The sequence below is a fragment of the Oratosquilla oratoria genome, chromosome 4 (genome assembly GCF_046742065.1).
Source record: "Oratosquilla oratoria isolate Oo_2021 chromosome 4, ASM4674206v1, whole genome shotgun sequence".
In the NCBI taxonomy this organism is placed as follows: Eukaryota; Metazoa; Arthropoda; class Malacostraca; order Stomatopoda; family Squillidae; genus Oratosquilla; species Oratosquilla oratoria.
Window position 1 is genome coordinate 39,974,046 of NC_134780.1, and position 21,250 is coordinate 39,995,295.

Sequence of the window (21,250 nt, forward strand, 5' to 3'; positions counted from 1 at the left end):
GTATAATAGAAAATAATATTTTGATAATAGGGTACACACATATTAAGGAGTTTTTGTTGCATAATATAATATATAACTTTATAAGTTTGTACTATAGAATGTTTCATAGAAATGTTATGCCATTGAACTAGAAAAATTAGCAGTGCGTGAACTGTGAAAAAGTTCCATGATTTCCCTTGCTCTCGAATCACTGTGTTCTAAAGGCTGCTCTCAAAATATGTAATTTGCGTATGGAAGAAAACAACCACATAAAATAATTCCAGTTTTCCATAGTTCGCAAGCATCTCTGCGGTATGAAATCTAGGAACTCGGAACGGAACAAAATATGAAAGAATGTTTTGGCTAAAGTGTGAAGTGTAAACTTAATTTTTCTACACTATTTTATAAATCTATTCGGAATATCAGTTGGTGCTCGAGTGTTCCATAATGTACATACGTGTCTTAAAAAGTTAATTGAATTAAAAAAATGAGTTATAATGGTTCATTATAGTGATGTGTCCCAGTTCAATAGGCGAGGGAGGTGAGGCGTACCAAGCCTGCCTTGTCAACCCGTTAAACTTATAGGCAGTATATCCTGTCTCTCGGTTTGGCCTGTCTTGACCCAGTTATAACATTGGCCGTTCAAGATGAAGTAGGCTTTTAGGCCATGAAGAATCAGAGCCAGGTGGCAGCAGCAGCAGCAACAAATGTGTGTGTCAGGATGAGCAAGGCGGGCCTGGATGGGGCACTGGCCATAATGACAGAAGGTGTCAAGCAAAGAGCCGCCTCTCCTCCACCGTCCCCACCCAATGCCTCCAGATCGCCTCTCGTGGCTTCGGCCACACCTCCTATTACTATCAGAATCAAGGCAGAGAGCCCAACTCTGTCCTTAGATAGTAAGGCCCCCTCCCCTCCTATGTCTGGCCCCCCGACCCCCACTCCATCTCTTTCGTCTGGAAGTACACATGTGAGTATGGGGCCGGGGGCAGAAGTCAGGGGTATGCAGGCTAAGCCAATATCTAGTGACAGCAAACCCGGCACTCCACAAAGTGGCTCTGGGAGTGGCGGTGTGGAAGTGGAGGGGAGCAGGGGCGGACCAGGAGGAGGGAGGCTAACCTTCTTTAGAGGTAAGACCTTTTCATAGAATTATTTATTATGTGATGTATAATAGTCATCAGTTCTAGCTGTAAATGTTTTAAAGTAATAATGTAACTTTATGATTGTCAGTAGCAAGGTAGTAAATATATCATCATCATGGGAGAAATATCTATAATACTTAGCTCTGGGAATGCGTCTATATAAGAGCAAGAAACCAGTAGTATTTTTTTTTTGGTAATTACCATATCTCTGATATAAATTTATGATCAGCAAACCCAGTCCAATTAAATTATTTAGCTTATTGAGACAACAAATGGGAATTCCCTGGCTAAGGTGCCTGTGGCTATTAATTTGTTTATAGAAAAATGGCAAAATTTAGGTTGCCAGCCAAATTGGCCCTGTATTTTTTTTAGAAGTGTACACCTACGTGATATAGTAATAGAAAAATAAGGTAAATTTTTAGAAGTGTATACCTATGCAATATAACAATTGAAAATTAATTATAAATTTTGTAAATCATCAACATAATATATAATAATAACAATAAAATACATCAACATAATATGCAATTTTCTTGGCGGAAGCCAATAATAAAAAAGTTACTAAAACTGATTTATTAACTAATGAAGTTGCGGCAGTTGAATAATACGCCATGTTTGTTTTGATAGATGCCGAGGTCGAAGAAATGAAAGGGTAAATTCATCTATTTTAACCTAATCTAACTAACCTATGTAACCTAACCTATATTTAGTAATTCAGTACCTCAAATTCTAAAGATCATCCAGGTCATCATCATCATGGATGCTGACAGCCTGATTATTATTGTACCTTGGGCAATTAATAGATAATGGCAGAACCCCATGTTCTCTCAAAAAGTCCTAGGAAACCCTATTGTCTTTGTAATAGTGCTGATTAACATCACCTAGAGTTGGAGAACACCCATTCCACAATGTGAAAACCATCATCTAATTGACAGTGACTGGACTGGACAAACAACAACATGGTGTCTGGACTGTATCCTAGTGGCTTCATTTGTTAGTAGATTTGTAGCTTTTTTTCTGCCGAGAAAATCACATATTACATTCATGTATTATAATTTACAAAATTAAAATTTGATTTTCTAATGCTGTATTAACATCACCTACATATATATACCAAGGCTTTTTTCCCCTTACAAGGGAGGTAGCCAAAAAGGGAAAGGCATAAAATAATTTCCACCCATTCCATCCCTGAATACACTCCACACCCTCCCTCTTATCTGAGCACCTCCTGGATGACAGGTCATCCCTGCACCTTGTCCACTGCCCTGGGTGTGCACAACTAAAATAATACCTTAGATAATAATTTTGTAAATTAAAATAAATCAACATAATCCATGTTATTCTTGGTGGAAATCAATAATAGAAACAGTTGCTAAATGCTCTAAACAAACAAATGAAGTTGCAGACTTCTTTAGTTTAGATGCCATTATTGTTTTGATAAATTTGGAGGTCTGAGACGACGATGACAGCCTGATGACCTCTAGAATTACAGGTAATGCATTACAAAATGCAGGTTTGGTTAGGCTAAAATATATGAATTTAGCATACTTTAATTTCTTCAACTTCTGCCTCCACCAAAACAAACATGATGCCTCAAGTAGTCAAAGCAGCTATGTTTGTTAATAGCTTTTAGCCTAGAATAACATATATGTTGATGTATCATAATTTATAAAATTGTTATTTGATTTTCTATTACTATATCATGTTGGTGTGCACTTCTAAAAATTTACCATTGGTCCCTTGCCAACTTGGCCTATTCATACCATTTCTGCTTATACAGGGATGCCAATTCAGCCCACCGCAATTAGCAGGTAGCATTGTACTGATATCATTGTACTTGTTGTTTGTAGCAGACATTATTTCAACATAGATTGATATGTTAGTGTTGACAATGATGTGGTCAATGAACATAATGCATGCTGACATGATTGATGAGTGATCGTCAGGATTTCAACAATCTTGTTGGGCCAGACATATCACTGGGCTTCTATCTCTGGTGGGAGCTAGATTTCCATCTTGTTTTCCATAAATATCTTGTGGAAAATTAAATATCAACTAAAGTATCATCAAAATGGATAAATAAATACTTGTATCGATTAATCATGTATTTCAAGTATCATGACATGTAGAGTATATACATGGCAGATCGAGGTTGGGTAGATGAGCTGATTTGGTTGAGTAGAAGGGCCAAGATAGCGATGGGTCAAGTTGACCCTCTCCAAAATTTATTTGTGCCACAATTCCTCCTTGGTGGTTTAAAAAGTGTAATGAGGAATAGGAATCTGGGAATGGATGCTAAGAGGAGACTGTATGAAGGAGTGATTGTGCCAACAGCACTGTATGGAGCAGAAACATGGAACATGAGAGAGGAAGAGAGAAGGAACTTGAATGTGTTTGAGATGAAGTGTCTGAGAAGTATGATGGGGGTTACTAGGCTAGATAGAGTGAGAAATGAGGAAGTGAGGAGGAGAACAGGGGTGGAAAGGGAGCTGGGAGATAGGGTGGATGAAAGAGTATTAGGATGGTTTGGACACATGGAAAGAATGATTGAAGAAAGACTAGTAAAGGAGGTATGGAAGGCAGATGTGGAGGGAGTGAACATGAGGGGACGTCCTAGGATGAGATGGATGGATGGGGTGAAGGGGGCTTTGGGGAAGAGGGGAATGTGTGTAGAGGAAGGACGGGAGAGGACAGAAGACAGGGGTGAATGGAGAATGGTTGTATATGGAAAATGTTGTGATGCATGAGGTGGATTGGACAGGGGAATGGGGGTGAGGTAGTGTGTGCGAGCCAAAATTTTTGACACAGCCCGAAGGGATTTCTCCTGGTCCTCTCCTTTATATGGGAGGACGGAGAGGGGGGGTCGCCGATTTAATGAAGCGGCCTTGCTGTGGATGTGCTGTGTCCTGCGACACTGCTTCTGACCCAGGGCAGTGGACAGGGTGCAGGGATGACCCGTCATCTAGGAGGTGCTAAGATGGGAAGGAGGGTGGAGGGGTGTGGAGTGTTTTCGGGGATGAAATGGGTGGGAATGTTTTTGTGCCTTGTCCTTTTTGGCTACCTCCCTTGTAAGGGGGGAAAAGGCCTTGGTATATGTAAGTATGTATGTACAATTCCTCCTAGTAAATTTTACCCACTTCGATATAAGTGTAGGATTTTTTTTCTTCTTCTTCTTCTTCTTCTTATAAGAGGTTATATGGATGTGTGTGTGTTTGTTTTACTTAATTTTATTGATTATATGTAAATATATACCAAAGACTTGGTTCCTGTAAAGTGTGATTTAGTGTCATGGGTGGGAGGGTTTGAGGGCTCTTGAGTACAACTGTGTGACTTGTCATTTTCATGTGCAGCTCTGTAGGAAGAATTTTGATTCCTGAGTGTTTATGTTCATGTGGGGTTGTTTTAATGCAACCAATTTTTATTTTTGATGCTCTATTTTGTATTGTTTGTAAAGTGTACTTTGTTAATTGTTAGATACTATGCTATGAATGCAAAGTCAGGCATGGTTTATATGGGATGTTTGTATTTGGTGATAGGTGCTTCTTTCTGCTACCGTTACTGGTTACCTGGGAACCACTGGTTTCATGCAAGAGATTGATTGATCTATGGTCTTTAATTTATATTTGAACTGATGATCTTATATTTATGAAAAAAAATGGGTCCAGTATTATAGGGTTTTGCATGTCAAGTGGAAGAGGTTAGCCACTTAATGTGACTGTTGGGTACTTCTTTGATTTATGATGGTTGGGGTTGGCAGTGTTACCACTGATTTCTAAGGGGTTACTGACATTCTGATTTGTCTTGTCCATAGTTCTTGCTTCATGAGGTATATATATATATATATATATATACTTTTTTTTTTTTTTTTTTCTCAAAGAGTCCTGAATTGATTATTAGGTCCTCTGCTTAGGTGGGAGCTTTAGTGTTATGATCTGGGTCTGTGTAGGTGAGAGCTTTAATGTTATGTTTTGAGCTGATATAGGTATAGGTAATGTTATACTCCTGGTAAATGGGGATGTCACTCGTGAATAGATTAAATAGTGTTGGTAATAGTGTTTCTCCTTGGGTGACTTAATACGCAATATTTTCACTATTGTGGATGGTTGTATTATGACACTGCATTCTCAGCTCACCAGGAGGTTTGTCAACCATTTTTTGTCATTATTGTGTATGACAGTTTCTGTCTTTTGACAAGGTGTGTCTAGGGACTGTCAGAAACCTTATTTATATTCATTGTCACCATTTCAGTTCTGTCTTGAGGTGCATTCTTGTTGAATCCCTCCGGTATTTATTGAGATTTGTGAACAATGAGATAGTGGAGTTGCTGCTCTAATTCTTTCTAAGATCAGCTATTCCATCAATTTGAATATGGTAGAGGGCTCATGGACACCAATACTTCTACATTTGTTTCATACAATTCAATATTACTGTCTACTTCGCTCTTCTACGGGATGATTTTCTTTGCTAAAAATGGGAAACTTCTGTTCATTATTTCAGATTGTGGTGATGCCTCTTCTTATACTCCCATCTTCTATCAAGCACCATATTATACTGTTGACAAATCTGTGGAACTTTTTAGGCTCATCTTTGCATTTATCACTAGTACCCATTTCAAAGTTCTCACCCTCTCTGGAGATTCTAGTATAGTGACTTCAAGCCATTTTGTACTCCTCTAATTTTGTTTTCACTCTTCTTCCACTTTTTCCATGACATCTTTCTTTTCCTTCTCTTTCTTCCCCTCCTCCTCCTCCTCTTCCTACTCTTCAGTCTTTTAACTGGTATTTCTTTTCCAGCCTTTAACAAATTTGTCCACACTCTTGTTATATATGCTTCTGTATTTCTTCAATCTCATTAGCATTTATGAATTCCTCCTACTTTGATTCTTAATTTTCTCTAACCAAAGAAGTTTGTCTTCCCAATATTGCATCTGCCTTGTCTGTGTGATTTGTGTCTCAGATTTAATTCTCCTGCTGCCAAATGTAATTAAAATGTTACTTGGTCACTTTTTTCTTATGCACATATATTTCAAAGTTTCTATAATATCAGGTTTCATTCTATTTTGGATTGAATTCTCTTACTTGTCATTGGGCCCTTGAGTTTTCCAATACAATATTTAATCAAGTATTACCCTGCAATTTTTTATTACCACCTGCTTCCTATGTCTCCCAATTTATTCCCTACAATTAAAGTCTTCTCTCAGAAGTATATTATAATTTTGTTAAGTAATTTTCCTCAAGTGTGTTCTGACAACAACATTTTGTATACATCATTATTCCATTTCATTCTCTTGGATAGTGCATGTGTTATCTTGTTATTTGTCTCTGGCATACATATCTTTTTCTTTGGTTTTAATCCTCAAAATTATTTCTTCAGCCCTTCTTTTGCTTGGTAATCCTTTATTGAGTTTTATGTTATTTTTACATCACCTACCTCCCATTCAGAATCAGCCAGATGACAGACACCAGTTACCTAAGATGCAGTCACCACACAAAAGACATAGCACCTAATACTACATAGTCCTACACACACACACACACACACTCCAGATATCAACACAAAATCTCTACTGAATGACTTGTGGGCTAAATAATTTGCCATAGCTGGTTTCTAGAGGACTGCAGGTCTCTTGCAAGGTAGAGCTGGGTCAGTGGGTTGATTGAAATGTAACCATGACCATATGTATGGGCTCTAGGAACATTGCTAGTTGCTGTGTGAATGCAAGTTTCTAGTTGGCAAAACTTGAGGCAACACTTATAACCCCCGTATAAGAAAGGAAAGGGTGTGTTGGTGTATGTATGTTTACATTATTACTGATGAGCTGGGCATGTTTGTTAAGTTATTGAATTGTACTTAACTAGAAAAAAAATTAGTTACTCTTTCTATCTTGTATGGTAATATAGATTATATTTGAAATTTTAAAAATGTGTTACAGATGGAAAGCTGTTGCTGGAGTTGTCCCATCGTAGTGAAGGGGGAACTGGTGGATGGATACCAGTTAAGAGTAAAACTTACTGGCCACCCCCATCAAGTACACCTCATCATCCTCTCCGCCATGACACACCCACAACGCATTCAGGTGAGTTCTATGAAGCCCATGCATTCACCCCTTTGCTACCAAGAGGAAATCACTTCTGATTAGAATCATCTAATATTAATCATAATAAAAATAGAAGGACCTCTTCCTTTGTAAGTCCCTTTAGATGATCAACCTTTCACTGCCAAAGGGTACCACACAGGTGAATGGAATAATTTTGACATCCATAATAAAACAAGTTCTTCATGCTATGGAAAGGGTTAATGGCTGGAAGATAGTGTTTAAGATATAATTGTTGTCAGATCATTAAAGAACACATTGAACAGAAAAAAAAGATCAGTTTAAAGGGGAAATCTAGAATTAAAAGTATTGGGAAATTCAAGAAAATGCAGAAGAATTTAGTAGGTATGCAGTGGATTATGTATGTACCAGGGACCCTTCCTTATAAGGGGGTAGCTGAATTAAAGGAACTACCCACACCAAAAAATAACATTACCCACCCCTCCTGTGAAATATGTACAAGGGGGATATCTCGGTCAACATTTACATTTTTGGCCTGACTTAATGTGGCATATATGTATAAAAACAGGAGAGATTTCTAGTTCCTTCATTTTAACTTATTTAGCCACATTTTGTGACATGCACAGAGAACAGCATTGGTATTGTCCACTGCCACAGGGTGTTTAGGAAAAATAGATAGTTACAATTATAGTAAACGAGGGTGGCAAAAGGAATAGAAAACAAAGGTGATGAGCATTCCTCTTTGAGTGGATGTATTGTAATTTATTTCCAATAACCTGCACATTTATCCATGAAGACAATAATTGTGCCAAAGGGATGGCAAAGGAGAGATTTAAAGAAGTAAATATTGGTGACCAATCAGTATTGACTGAATAAAGTTTGAACAATATGTTTTATAGACTTCAGTGATAACTGTATGCACCAGTCATGCAGCATTTTTTCTGATTGGAGACTTATCTCCACTCAGAAAAGAATGCTGATATTCTTTTAGTTTCTGTTATCACTTGTTTCTACTGCCCTTCTTAAATCTCACCATACCACTTTTATGACTCCACCTCTTTGATGTCATATATGGTCCCCAAGGATAGAAGTGCTGATTATCTTCGACAAAATACAAATAATGCTCTATGATTTGCATATATGGGTGAAATCTCTAAAGTATTGACTACATAACATTTATGCATTTAATGATAATTGATTGTTGTCTATGTTGCATAAGTGTGGAACAGTTTCTATTTCACCTTAGTTGAAGGAGGGGAAATAGTCACTGGTTGTCATCTCTGCATGTGAAAAGAGTTTAAGTTGATAGAGCTCTTGGGCTCAGTCCAGAGACCAAGTGTTTGCATCTCAGATGAAGGGAAGGGTGATGAGGAGTTTTGAAGATGCATGGCAGGGAGATAGTTATCTATGATATCCCTTTTGTTGGACGACCACTTGCATATAATTTTTGTTGGTCCCATATGCTGTCAATAACCCTTATGGAGGTGTAGGGGAAAAATGAGTAGTAGAAATCATACTGGTGCCATATATGTGATCAGAGGAAAGATTTTCTCAAATGATTAAACAGTTATATTTACTGTTTTTTTTTTCATATTTTGTTAGAGAAAGTATGTTTTTATGTATTAGTGTAATTTGTCTTTTTATTATATTTTGTATTTCACTATATATGGATGAGGAAAATGGAGAAATAAGAAAAATATGAAGTGCAAGTAGTTATTAAAATGATGAGAGCAGGTAAGGCACCTGGGTTAGATGGGTGTCATGCAGTGTCTGAAGAAGAGAGGTACAGTGATGGTGGACTGGCTGGTGAGGTTGTTTAATGTTTGTTTATGGGAGAGTGGAGTGCCAGAGGACTGAAGGAGTACCTGTATAGTTCCATTTGACAAGGGAAAGGGGGATAAATGTGAGCGTAGTAGTTTCATAGAGATCAGTTTATTGAGTGAAGTTGTGAAAGCTTATAGGGAAGGTTTTCTTCAAGATGATTAGGAGAGGAACAAAAGGAGTAATTGGTAAGGAACAGTGTGAGTTAAGGAAAGGCAAGGGTTGCGTGGATCAGATTTTTGTGGTATGGCATACATATGAGTAAACTTTTTTTTTTTTTTTTTTTTTTTTTTGGGGGGGGGGCTTTGTGGATTTGGAAAATGCTTATGGCAGAGTGGACAGGAGGGCACTGTGGGAAGTTTTGCAGCTATATGGTATTGGAGGAAAGCTGTCAAGGGCAGTCAAGAGTTTTTATGAGAGTAGTAGAGCCTGTGTTGGAATTAGAAATGGAGAGAGCGAGTGGTTTGAGGTAAAGGTGGGACTATGCCAGGGATGTGTCATGTCACCATGTCTGTTCAATTTATACATGGATGGGGTGGTGTGAGAGGTAAATGCAATGGATTGGAGATAATTAAAGAAAATGGAGAAAAGTGAGAGGTAAGCAAGTTGTTGTTAGTTGATGACACTGCTAGTGGCAGAATCAGAGGAGGGATTAAGGAAGTTAGTGATGGAGTTTGGGAAGGTGTGCATGAGGAGAAAGTTGAAAGTAAATGTGTGTAAAAGTAAGGTGATGAGATGTACAAGGGGAGAGGATGGCAGCAATATGGAAGTAAGCATTAAAGGAGAGAGGCTGAAGGAAGTGGATAAGTTTAGATACTTGGTTTGGGGGTCACATGTGGTGGGAAAGGGAGGAGTGGAGGTGGAGGTAGATTGTAGATTGAGAGAACCAAGTAAGTGCCTTAGGGGATTAAAAAGTGTAATGTAAAATAGACATTTGGGAATGAATGCTAAGAGGAGATTGTATGAAGGAGTGATTGTGCTGACAGCACTGCATGGAGCAGAGACATGGAACATAAGAGAGGAAGAGTTTAAATGTGTTTGATATGAAATGTCTGAGAAGTGTGGTTGGGGTTACAAGGTTGGATATGGTGAGAAATGAGGAGGTGAGCAAGGGTGGAAAAAGGAAATGGCAGATAGGGTTGATGAAAGAGTATTGGGATGGTTTGGACATGTGGAAAGGATGAGTGAAGAAAGATTAGTAAAAGAAGTTTGGAAGGCAGTGGTGGAGGGAGTGAACATGAGGGGTCAATGGAGGATGAGATGGATGGAGTGAAAAGGGCGTTGAGGAAGAGGTGAATGTCTGTTGAGGAAGGAAGGGAGAAGGCAAAAGTTAGGGATGAGTGGAGAATGGTTGTGTATGGATGATACTGTGATGCATGGAAGGGAGTGGGTGGCAATGGGCGGGAGGTATTTAGGGAGTGGTTATGTGTGAATGATATTTTGACACAGCCCAAAGGGATTTCTCCCCCATCCTCAAAGTTTCTGCATGAGGGGACAGAGAGGAGGTGTTGCCAATTAAATGAAGTGTCCTTGCTGTGTCTTGCTACATTGCTTCTGACCCGGGGTGATGGGTGAGATGCAGGGATGACCAATCATCCAGGAGGAACCAAGATGAGAAGGAGGGAGGGAGGGGTGGTGAAAGGGAGTGGAGTGGGTGGGAATGGGTATATGCCTTTTGACTTTGGCTACCTCCCTTGTAAGGGGGGGGGGCTTTGTATATGTATATATTAGACTTTGTCTTGTTGTGTAGTCTGTGGGACTAACTATGGGTACCTGCATGTGGTGATCTTACAAAATGGATGTCAGAGTCTGTCATCTTCCTGCTGCCCATCTTGAGATCCTGTCAATACCCTCACCTCCTGGAAGTTCAACCCCAAAGGGGTTGACACTCAAGTTTCTGGGCTGGGCCCAAAATCTCTATCAATTTTGACAAAATTTGAAGGTCAAACCAGTTGCTGTGGCCAACTACTTTATATAGAGGCTGAAGGAAGCCATGGAAGTATATCAGTTGATAATTGTATGTATGCCAAAAAAATACAAGTTCACTAGAGTGATTAGAATAGTTTTATATGATTCCTAGAAATAGTTAAACTAATATGAGATAAGTAGAACATTTTAAGTGAATAAGCTAGATTTCATCTATAGGCCATCAGTACATAGGGAACTGAAGTTGACATGACATGAATGTCTTTTATCATTTTGATATTGCAAGTTTCTATGATAGGTACCTTCTTGTGGTGGTCCTGCAAGATGGACATAAAAGACACTCATCTCATAGCCACATCTTCATAACTTATGAACCTCCTTACCTGCATCTGGAGATTGTGATTCTCTGGACACTGCCGGAGATATCTGTCAACTGTGCTCCATATGGAGTATTGGCCACATCAATTTTATGGAGTCAATATTTTAGGGACAAACAATTTGTGTGGATCAGTCATGAATCATTCTTTTATTATCAGAGATTAATCTTCACTCATAAAATAATGTTAAATTTTTATCTTCTATTTGTCTTTTCACTTCAATACTTTAATTTGTAATCATATGACCAGCTGCAGAAAATCTGATTTTTGTTTTTCTTTTCTCTTCCAGATGACACCTCATCTGTCAATTCCTCTCCATGGGCAGTTGACCACATCCGAAAGCAAAGCATCACACAAAGACCTAATTCTGTATTGGTAGAGCTCTTATCCTTTAGTGTTTGTGTGTCTCCTTCTGTACGTGGCCTTAGACGAGGTGTTACTAGAAGACGGAATCCGTATAAGAGCATTAAAGGACCGATGGGTTCCTTGGATTCTTTAGTCCAGATTGAGAGGACGAAGGAAAATCATTTAAGTAATAAAAGTGCACAGGAGAGACGAAGTTTGTTAGAAGGAAGAATACAGATGTTAGGGGAGAGACGGGGTGTCAAAATAGAGACAAGTGTAACAATCCATGGCTTGTTTGAGAAACCAATTGTGACTCTGGTAGAGAATGTGGATCCCAACTTTATCTCGCCCAGGAAACGTTATCTACGGCAGATGGAGACAGATAGTGAACACAGCCTGCTTAGGAAAAGAGTGCATGCAGCAGCCTCCAATAGTGTTAGTGTCAGTTCACATCTTGCAGAATATCCGGTGGCTTCTCCTTCGCCTTCCTCATCCTCCTCTTCTGCTACCTCTCACAAAAGTGCCATCAGCTCTCAAGCATCATCAGTGTACAGCATTGATTCTATCCTCAAAGGGGAGACAGCCAACAAAAAAGCAGACTCCTTTTTAAGAACTTTATTGAAACCTGAACCCAAATCCAGTGTGACTCCAAAGCCCAGTATAGTCAAAGATGGAGTTAATCCAATGTCACCAGTCTTAAAAACGGAGATTATTGATCGACCAGAGAGAATGGATAGACCAGAGCTCAATTCTGCATCCAAGGACCGAAATGACACAGCACACGACCTCAATAAGCTGGCAGCAGAACGGTTAGATCTTAGTCGCTATGGAACCCCCAGTAGTTTGGCTAACTCGTATCTTCTCCCATATCTGGCAGATCCAAGGCTAATGATGCAGTCATTGGCTGCCAATTCTGGCTTTGTCACTCCAGTTACAGCACCTACAACGGAAATGACTGCAGCTGCCATGGCAAATGTACTTGGACCATACCCATTCCAAGCCATTGCAGCCAATCCATACCATCATCTACTGCATTCTGCTCTACCAGTCCCAGCATATGGAAATCCCAACCAGGCTTTAGTTCATAGATTACTTCGCCCACCAACTCCCAACCGTACTTCTCCATATCCCCCAAGTCCGAAACCCGCTGTATCGAGTCATGGTCCAAGTGGACAAGTTCCTCCGTCTGCTACCAGTCCCCACATGCCCCATGTCCCAAGTCCCCATCGAATGTCTCCATGGAGCCTGAGCAGTGCACACTCTCCACACAAGGCTGCACAGTCCCCAGTGCCCTCACCCCCTCCACAAGGTAGGTCATTGTGTGTCTTATTTTTAATTGTACTGCATTTAGTGTGGGTAGCTACTAGCTACACATGTTTGTGGAAAAACGATTTAGTCTAGTAAGACTGTTTTGGTCAAATACCAATATGTAATTTTCACTTGACAAATGATAGATCCTGGAGAATATTGCCTTTTTATGCTTAGACTCAATCATGGTTTTTCTCCATTACCCTTGCATTTACCTCTCGCACCACCCCATCCATGTATAAATTGAACCAGCCAGGATGACAAAACACATCTCTGGCTGAGTCCCACATTTACCTCAAACCATTCATTCTCTCTAATTCCGATTCTAACACAGGCTCTCCTACTCTTGTAAAAACCCTGAACAGCTTTCCTCCTATCCCATATATCTGCAATACCTCCCACAATACCTTCCTACACTGTCATAAGCCTTTGCCAAATTCATAAAGACCCAAAAAACATCCTTACTCTTTCCTAAAGCTGCCTCACATATCTGTCTAACCACAAAAATCTGATCCACACAATCCTTACCTGTCTTAAACCCACACTGTTCCTTGCCAGTTACTCCCTCTGTTCCTCTCCTAATCCTCTCAGTCAAAACCGTCCCATAAGCCTTTCCAACTACACTTAACAAGCTGATCCCTCTGAAACTACTACACTCGCACTTGTCCCCTTTTCCCTTGTGAAGTGGAATTATACAGGCACTCCTCCAGTCCTCTGGCACTCTACCCTCTCTTAACCACTTCCATACGGTGCCGCATACGTAGGCGGCATGAGGAGCAAGTGGATATGCGGGGCTGCCATATTGGCGTCTTGATTATATTTATTGTAGTTGCCCCTGCATAATGACATACTCTCTAAACTGTCTTCATCACATTTTCTATGGTTATCAAAATTCACGGGTGAAAGAGAGAACGATCGATATAAGCGGTGACTATATGTTATGATGCAAGTATTATTACGACACATCGTACGTCTGACAGCTAATGCTGCCCGCGAGATTTTGTCCCGCAATTAAGAGGTTAAACATTAAATAACCTCACCAGCCAGTCCACCATCACTGTACCTCCTTTTTTTTTTTAGACATTCTGCATGACACCCATCCAACCCAGGTGCCTTACCTGCTCTCATCATCTTAACAACTGCCTTCACCTCATCTTTCCTTATTTCTCCTCCATTTTTGTCACACATCATTGCCATTTTCTTAGCACTTCCCACTGGAACTACCTTCTACCTTCCTCCTTCACATTTAGCAACTACCTAAAATACTCTGCCCATCTTCCTCTTATTGCTGTCTCTTCCATTATCATCTCTCCATTTGCACCTTTTATCATTTCTTCTGTACTTGATTCTCCTCCTCTTCCTCTCTTAATTTCTTTCCAAAATATCTTTTTATTACTTTCAATATTTTCTGTTATACTCTTACCCCATTTCACATCTGCTCTCCTTTTTGCCTCTGTTATCTTATGCTTTACTTCTCTTTTCTCTTTCTCTTTTCTCTTTCCATGTGCCTCACCCACATTAAAACCCATTTAAAGCCCCACTGATCTTGGCATATTATGAATGAAGGGTCATCCATGTCCTTCTCCACACTACAACACAGTAAGACTGCTTCCACTTCATATATGACTGCAGATTTTGTGTGTCTGTCCTTGAGAAAAGGGGAGTATTGAGAAAGAGGGGATGTCTGTTGGGGAAGGAAGGGAGAAGACAAGATAGGGATGAGTGGAGAATGGTTATGTATGAATGATGCTGTGATGCATGGAAGGGAGTGGGTGGGGATGGGGGGTTAGGAAGTGGTTATGTGTGAATGATATTTTGATGTAGCCCGAAGGGGACGGGGGTTGCCGATTAAATGAAGTGGCTTTGTTGTGGATGTGCTGTGTTTTGCTGCATTGCTTCTGACCTAGGGCAGTGGGAGAGATACAGGGATGACCTGTCATCCGGGAGGAGCCAAGAAAATAGGATGGTGAATGGAAGTGGAATTATGCCTTTTGACTTCGGCTATCTCCTTTGTAAGGGGAAAAAAGCCCTTGGTATATGTATGTATCTATGTATCTCCTTGTATGTTTGTCAGAAGCTTGTTAGAATTAACATTTTCCTTTTCCTTCCCATTCACCAATGTAAATTTGAAAATTGTATGGATTATTGGATTACTGAAGAGCACTGTGTTTAAAAAACACAAGAGCATAATTATGGAACTGTTAATGTTTTTGTTTTACACTGTAGTAAAATAAGCCTTATGTAGTCCTGCAGTGTGAGCTTGTTTTGATTATTTATTTTTTCTTTTCCTCTTTACAGATGCTCCCCTCAATCTGTCCAAGCCAAGAAGCAGTTCTGGCAAATAGTCACTCCTCTTCATTAGTGGCATTAATGTAACTTGTAAGGTTCAAAATTAACATGTGATAAAATGATAATGCTGTAAGTACCAGTACGACTAGATTTAAGGTTTTGTATACCTTTGAACAAAATTTGAAAGTATTTTGTATTTAAATCTCCAGTGAAACACTAGAAGTAACAATGCATTTTATTTTTGTATAGATATGGGATGAAGCCATGTTCTTTGTGACAGTAAATTTGTATCACATGTAATGCTGAAATGTAGTGATGATGTTTGGTAAGCAATGCCTTGCTGCAATAGGGGAGCAAACTAAGGTGTACAAACAGGTCAGGATTTGTGTAATAAAGGACTGAACTTAATTGCTGTAAGAATGCATCTTCAATATTTGTATTAAGTGATAACCAACTTTGCATTTGATACTTCATCACAGCATTTCTGTACTTGTATTCAAAATTGATCTCGACATGTGTGGGGTTTCAACCAGTTATATTGATATATTAATATTATAGGTAGAAAAATTTCCAGCTCTATATTGATATATTGATAGCTACTGAACGTAGATCACTTTCCTGTTTCTGTCTTCATTCTCTGTATGTATTTACTGTATTTACTAATACACATAGAATACCATAAAGCTCTGTAAATAGAAACTGTCTCAAGCGTTACAGACATGACTCTGCTACCTCTTGGAGTTGGGGAGTTTCCATTGCATACTGATTTAGGGGATGTATGGATATAAAAGGTATGTATGTGTGAGTGTGTGTGTTTTGTGTATGTATTTGGAGGACTGACTGGGAAAGCTTAAAGAGATTTGTATAGATGTGTGTGTATGTAATAAAAAAGTCCAATGTGTATTTTTTCTTTTGTTTTTAAATGAATAGAATGACAGTCATAGTGTATATTTGTGTGGTTATAGTGGTTGCTTTGTTATGGTGTGGTGCATTAAGAGTAAGTTTTCATTTTTGTGTCATTGTGCTTCTTGTGAATGAGACAGGACATTCAGAACAACCAGTTCATGTATAAAGATGCTATCCATGTGTATTGCATGCATGAGATACAATGGGTGGATGTAAAGATGACAGAATCACCAGCCCAGTCATTGGTATACAATGGACATTCCCCGAATGGCCTATTTTATTTTACTTGTACAGTGAAGCCTTGACTAGGAAAGCAACTTACAGCTTTATATGCCGTTTGCTTCTTGCTCTTTCTTATGGTTGCCTTACTGACTGAGACGCAACATCCTTGTGCCTTTTCTAAACCTGGCTTGATCTGTGCCAGGTGCCTCAGTCAGCTGGCCCTAGCAGAGTGCTGGGTGCCAAGTGTCCTGAAACTTTCTTCTCTGAAATACTAGTATTCTATGTTATCTATTCTGGAGTGTGCATCTTTGAAATGACATGTGTATTTGAGGGATAACTTAATGTTGTGAAAACCTTTTGTAAAAATAATCTGCAATGTAGTCCAAAAGGGTGTTTTTTAAGTTTGGAAATATTTTGTTAGGCTCTGACTAACTATTTGCCCCGAGAAGGTCACCACAGTATTGGTTTGGATCTTATTAACCCCAAGCCATGGAAGCATGCAGATTGAACAGCAGGGAAGACACAAGTAGTCACACTTATGAGTCACAGCATAAATTGCACAAGCTACTCCCGTATGTAAGTTTTTGTGTTTTAAGTAATAAAGACACTAATGTAGTTTCACTCTTGGCATAAAGATTTGTTGGGAACTGATCATATGCAGGAGATTTTCTCGAGTTGGAAACAGATGCACTCGTATATTTATATCCTATGCTTTCAGAGGCAAATGCAGTTGTACTTCATTCACAGTTTCAGGCATATTCAGGTTCAAGATACATTTTTTGCAGTCCTACTTATGCATTTATATTGTCAGCTCTGCAGTTTCTTAGCTCTTTCTTTCTTTCCAACAAGGTAGTTTGGGAGTCTTTCTCTGATAAAGATCATCCTGAATGGGACCATTGGAGTCCACATTATTAATAAAGTCCTGAAAAAACCAATAGATCACATTCATTCCTGTTTGTAGCCAGAATGTGCGTGATGTTTGTCAGTAGCAGCTGTATAAGTAATTGAAAGAGCACATGTGATAGTAAAGTGTAGGCCAAGCTAAACATTAACTTATTGCACTTCCTCTGGAACCACTGCCACAGCTACTTCACTTGGATTTGGTCAGAATCTTCATTTTTGTACCAAACAAATGTATACTTGTGTATAGATACTGCCACAGAGTGTATGCTGTGTGCACAAGTCTGGACAAGGATGCAACATTGTATAAATGTTTATATATATGTTTTATACTGTGCCAAAATGCATTTTCTCAAAAAAGAAGTCTTTCATTATCCTGAGGAAGCAAATGTTTTTGACATAGAAGATGTACTAATTTCTCTGTTTCTCTTTTCACACCTGTCTTGTCTTCACTTTCTTTATACTTCTTTCCTGTACTTTCCTTGAGGCAATGAAAGGGGAGGTAATTCCTGTTCATATCTCTCTGATACAATAGGATGTAAAATACTGTACATTTTTCTTCATCCTTTCAACCTGAAGGGATTAGAAAAAAAAAAGAGCTTATACCAGGAGGCCCTTGATTGCAAATGAATCCATTAAATTTACCCAGTGAGCTTGGAGTTTGAGGTTGACCAACAAGAACATACAAATGAAGGAGACTGCAAGAGACCATAAGGCCTACACTAGGCAGTTCCATGTCCATTACCATCTATCATCCTCATCTATAAAGTTATCTAGCATTTTTTTTCAAACAACCAATAGTTTCAGTGCTCACTACATGGTTACTAAGTCTATTCCTTTAATTAACTATTCTATTTCATAACGGAAGGAAATTGTGATCAAACAAAACCTGTGGAAAAAAATCAAGGTCCATCATGATGAAGGTATTTTTCTACAAAAAATCAAGGCATAAGAGGGTTTGTTGGAAGTAAGTCATGTAAAAGTATGTATATCAATGGACTTATCTCCCTTGTAAGGGAAGTAACCAAATCAAAGCATGCTTTGACTGTTGGAAACAAATACGGGAATATCCCCAGTTCTCCTGTGTTACTCCAGTTGTTCACCTTTCATGGTGTATTAGGTGGAGGGATATGTAAGAACAAATAAGGATAACAAAAGTTAAAAAATTACTCAGCATTCCTCAATGAGTGGAGATCTATCTGAAGAAAAAAAATCAAACAAATAATAAAATAAAAATAGCATGGCTAGTGCCAATAAAACCGCTGAAGTACTGTATTTGTCATCCTGTACTCATAATTTTGGTATCATCAGCTAAAAGATTTAAACAGTTCCAAGTGGTGCCAACACTGAGCCCTGTAGGACCCCATTAGTTATTTCCCTCCAATCATTCACCACCATTATCATTAATATGCTCATCGGAGAGTCCTTCATATATTACAACATACTCTTATGTCCTGCATGAGAGGTGTCAGATTATATATTTGCTGCTAAAGAACCAGATATTGCAATTTTTTTTAATATATATATATTTCTCCCCGTCCTCGCCTTATATGCAAAGGGGGACGGAGAGGGGGGGTCGCCGATTAAATGAAGCGGCCTTGCTGTGGATGTACTGTGTTTTGCGACACTGCTTCTGACCCAGGGCGGTGGGCAGGGTGCAGGGATGACCCGTCATCCAGGAGGTGCTCAGATGAGAGGGAGGGTGGGAGGGGTGTGGAGTGTATTTAGGGATGAAATGGGTGGGAGTGTTTTTATGCCTTTCCCTTTTTGGCTACCTCCCTTGGAAGGGGGAAAAATCCTTGGTATATGTATGTATACAGGGTGCAGGATGTACTGTGTTTTGCGACACTGCTTCTGACCCAGGGCGGTGGGCAGGGTGCAGGGATGACCCGTCATCCAGGAGGTGCTCAGATGAGAGGAAGGGTGGGAGGGGTGTGGAGTGTATTTAGGGATGAAATGGGTGGGAGTGTTTTTATGCCTTTCCCTTTTTGGCTACCTCCCTTGGAAGGGGGAAAAATCCTTGGTATATGTATGTATGTATGTATGTCCTATTGGGAAAAGTAATCCTTTAGTTCTTGAATTCCATTTGGCTGTAGGGAGTACAAAAGCAAGATACATATACCAAGGCTTTTTCCCCCTTACAAGGGAGGTAGCCAAAAAGAAAAAGGCATAAAATCATTCCCACCCATTCCATCCCCTCCACCCTCCCTCTTATCTTAGCACCTCCTGGATGACGGGTCATCCCTGCACCTTGTCCACTGCCCTAGGTCAGCAGTGTCGCAAGACACAGCACATCCACAGCAAAGCTGCTTCATTAAATCGGCAACCCCCCCCTCTCTGTCCCCCCATGCATAAAAGGAGAAGACGGGGAAAAGCAAGTTGAAACGTAAATAGATTTATCTCTGGGGATGCACAATTCATGGAACTGAGGAAATTCTTTGATGAATCTGAATGGAGGGGCTTCAGAGATGAAAAATACAAAATAAACTGGATATTTTTCTGGAAGTTTACAATTCAGGAGTTCAAAAATATTAAGACATAAAAGGGTATAAAATCAAAGATAGGAGGAGCCCATACCAGGAGGCACAGATCGCGAGTTATGGTTGAATCCATCACCTGTGCCTTATGCACCAACTATTAGGGGATTAAAGAGAAGTGCAGGCCTGAAACGCATAATTAGGAAGATATGAGACCTGCATATTCTCAACTGCATCACCCATGAACCAGGAATGCTATTTCTTTTCCTTTGGTTTAGGAAACAAGAATCTGACAACAAATATGAATATACCCTATTAAGGGGTTAGGAGTGGTTGTGTATATACTTGTTTCTTTTAAGCAGATGGAACTGATGAAAAAATCCCACTGTTGGAGAAAGTAATCAGATGAAGAATAGTGGGATTTATTCATCTTACCAATGTGTCACGATATAGTCCCTCTCACAGATGCAATTGGTTTCAAACTGTATTAAAAGAGAGCAAGCTTTTCCAATTTAGGATGAGTTCTAGACTTCCACTGTAGGACTGGGTACATAAATGTTTGCGTTGATGGGATACAATCATTGATATTGGTTGCATATCTGCACAGGTAGATAGAGGAGTGGTAGGTCACAATTGCTGGGGTTCCTTCAATGTGGTGGGTGTTGTCAGGATGTATTTTTAAACAATTGGTTGTTAGGGGATAGGTATCAAGAAGAGAAGTATTTACTGCATAAATCAGTGAATGAAATTAACTTAACCACTTTGTTACAATGACATCTACATAGGCATCACAAGGCACAAGTGGGTATAAGAGGATGCCGGCATCATTGTCTTGATTATATTTATTTTTTTGTAGTTGTACATGAGTTATCCCTGGATGCTGTGAACTGGTTTGATCATGTTTTATGTGTTTATTATTACTAAATGAGAATGAGTACTACAGCAGTGACTTTGTATTTCATAATGCGAGTAATGTGATGCATCATACATAGGACAGTCAATGCTACACATAAGAATTTGACTCGTACTGAAGTGGTTAATGCTCAAATAATCATCTAACAGCTATAAATTCAATTAAAAACAAAAATGATCAACTATAAAACTTTTTTATCAAATTATCTAGCATTTTACATAGTGGGCAACTGATGATAAAAAAAAAAGATAGAAATCAATCTAGAAATATATCAAATGCAGGACCCTGACAACAAGTGATATAGTTTGTGTGTGATTGTTAATGTTCCACGTGTGATCTGCTCTCCAATTTTTTGGACCAAGAGTGAAAAGGAAAAGTAAGACACCAAATTTCAACCTACATAGCACTTGTGTCACAATGCTAGTGTGTGCACACTTCATGTAAAACCCAAAGAACCAATCAGAAACCCTCAATGTGTTTAGCACAAAGAAACACCAGCAATTTGCACTAGGTCATGATTCTCTTACAGTGCTATTTTGGAAATAGTTTGTGTGTGACTGTTTGGAGTGTACTCTGAATGCTCTCCAAAAGTT

The 21,250-nt window shown here is 39.2% G+C and overlaps 1 protein-coding gene across 1 annotated transcript; it reads left to right on the plus strand.

Moving 5' to 3' along the window:
- The first annotated feature begins 116 nt into the window (after positions 1-116).
- Positions 117-16,188, plus strand: LOC143024793 (uncharacterized). The gene is made up of 4 exons (XM_076183992.1): positions 117-1,106; positions 7,051-7,194; positions 11,587-12,951; positions 15,249-16,188. Exons 1-4 carry the CDS (start codon positions 647-649, stop codon positions 15,293-15,295), a joined length of 2,016 nt encoding a protein of 671 aa, XP_076040107.1. The 5' UTR covers positions 117-646; the 3' UTR covers positions 15,296-16,188.
- Positions 16,189-21,250: the final 5,062 nt, after the last annotated feature.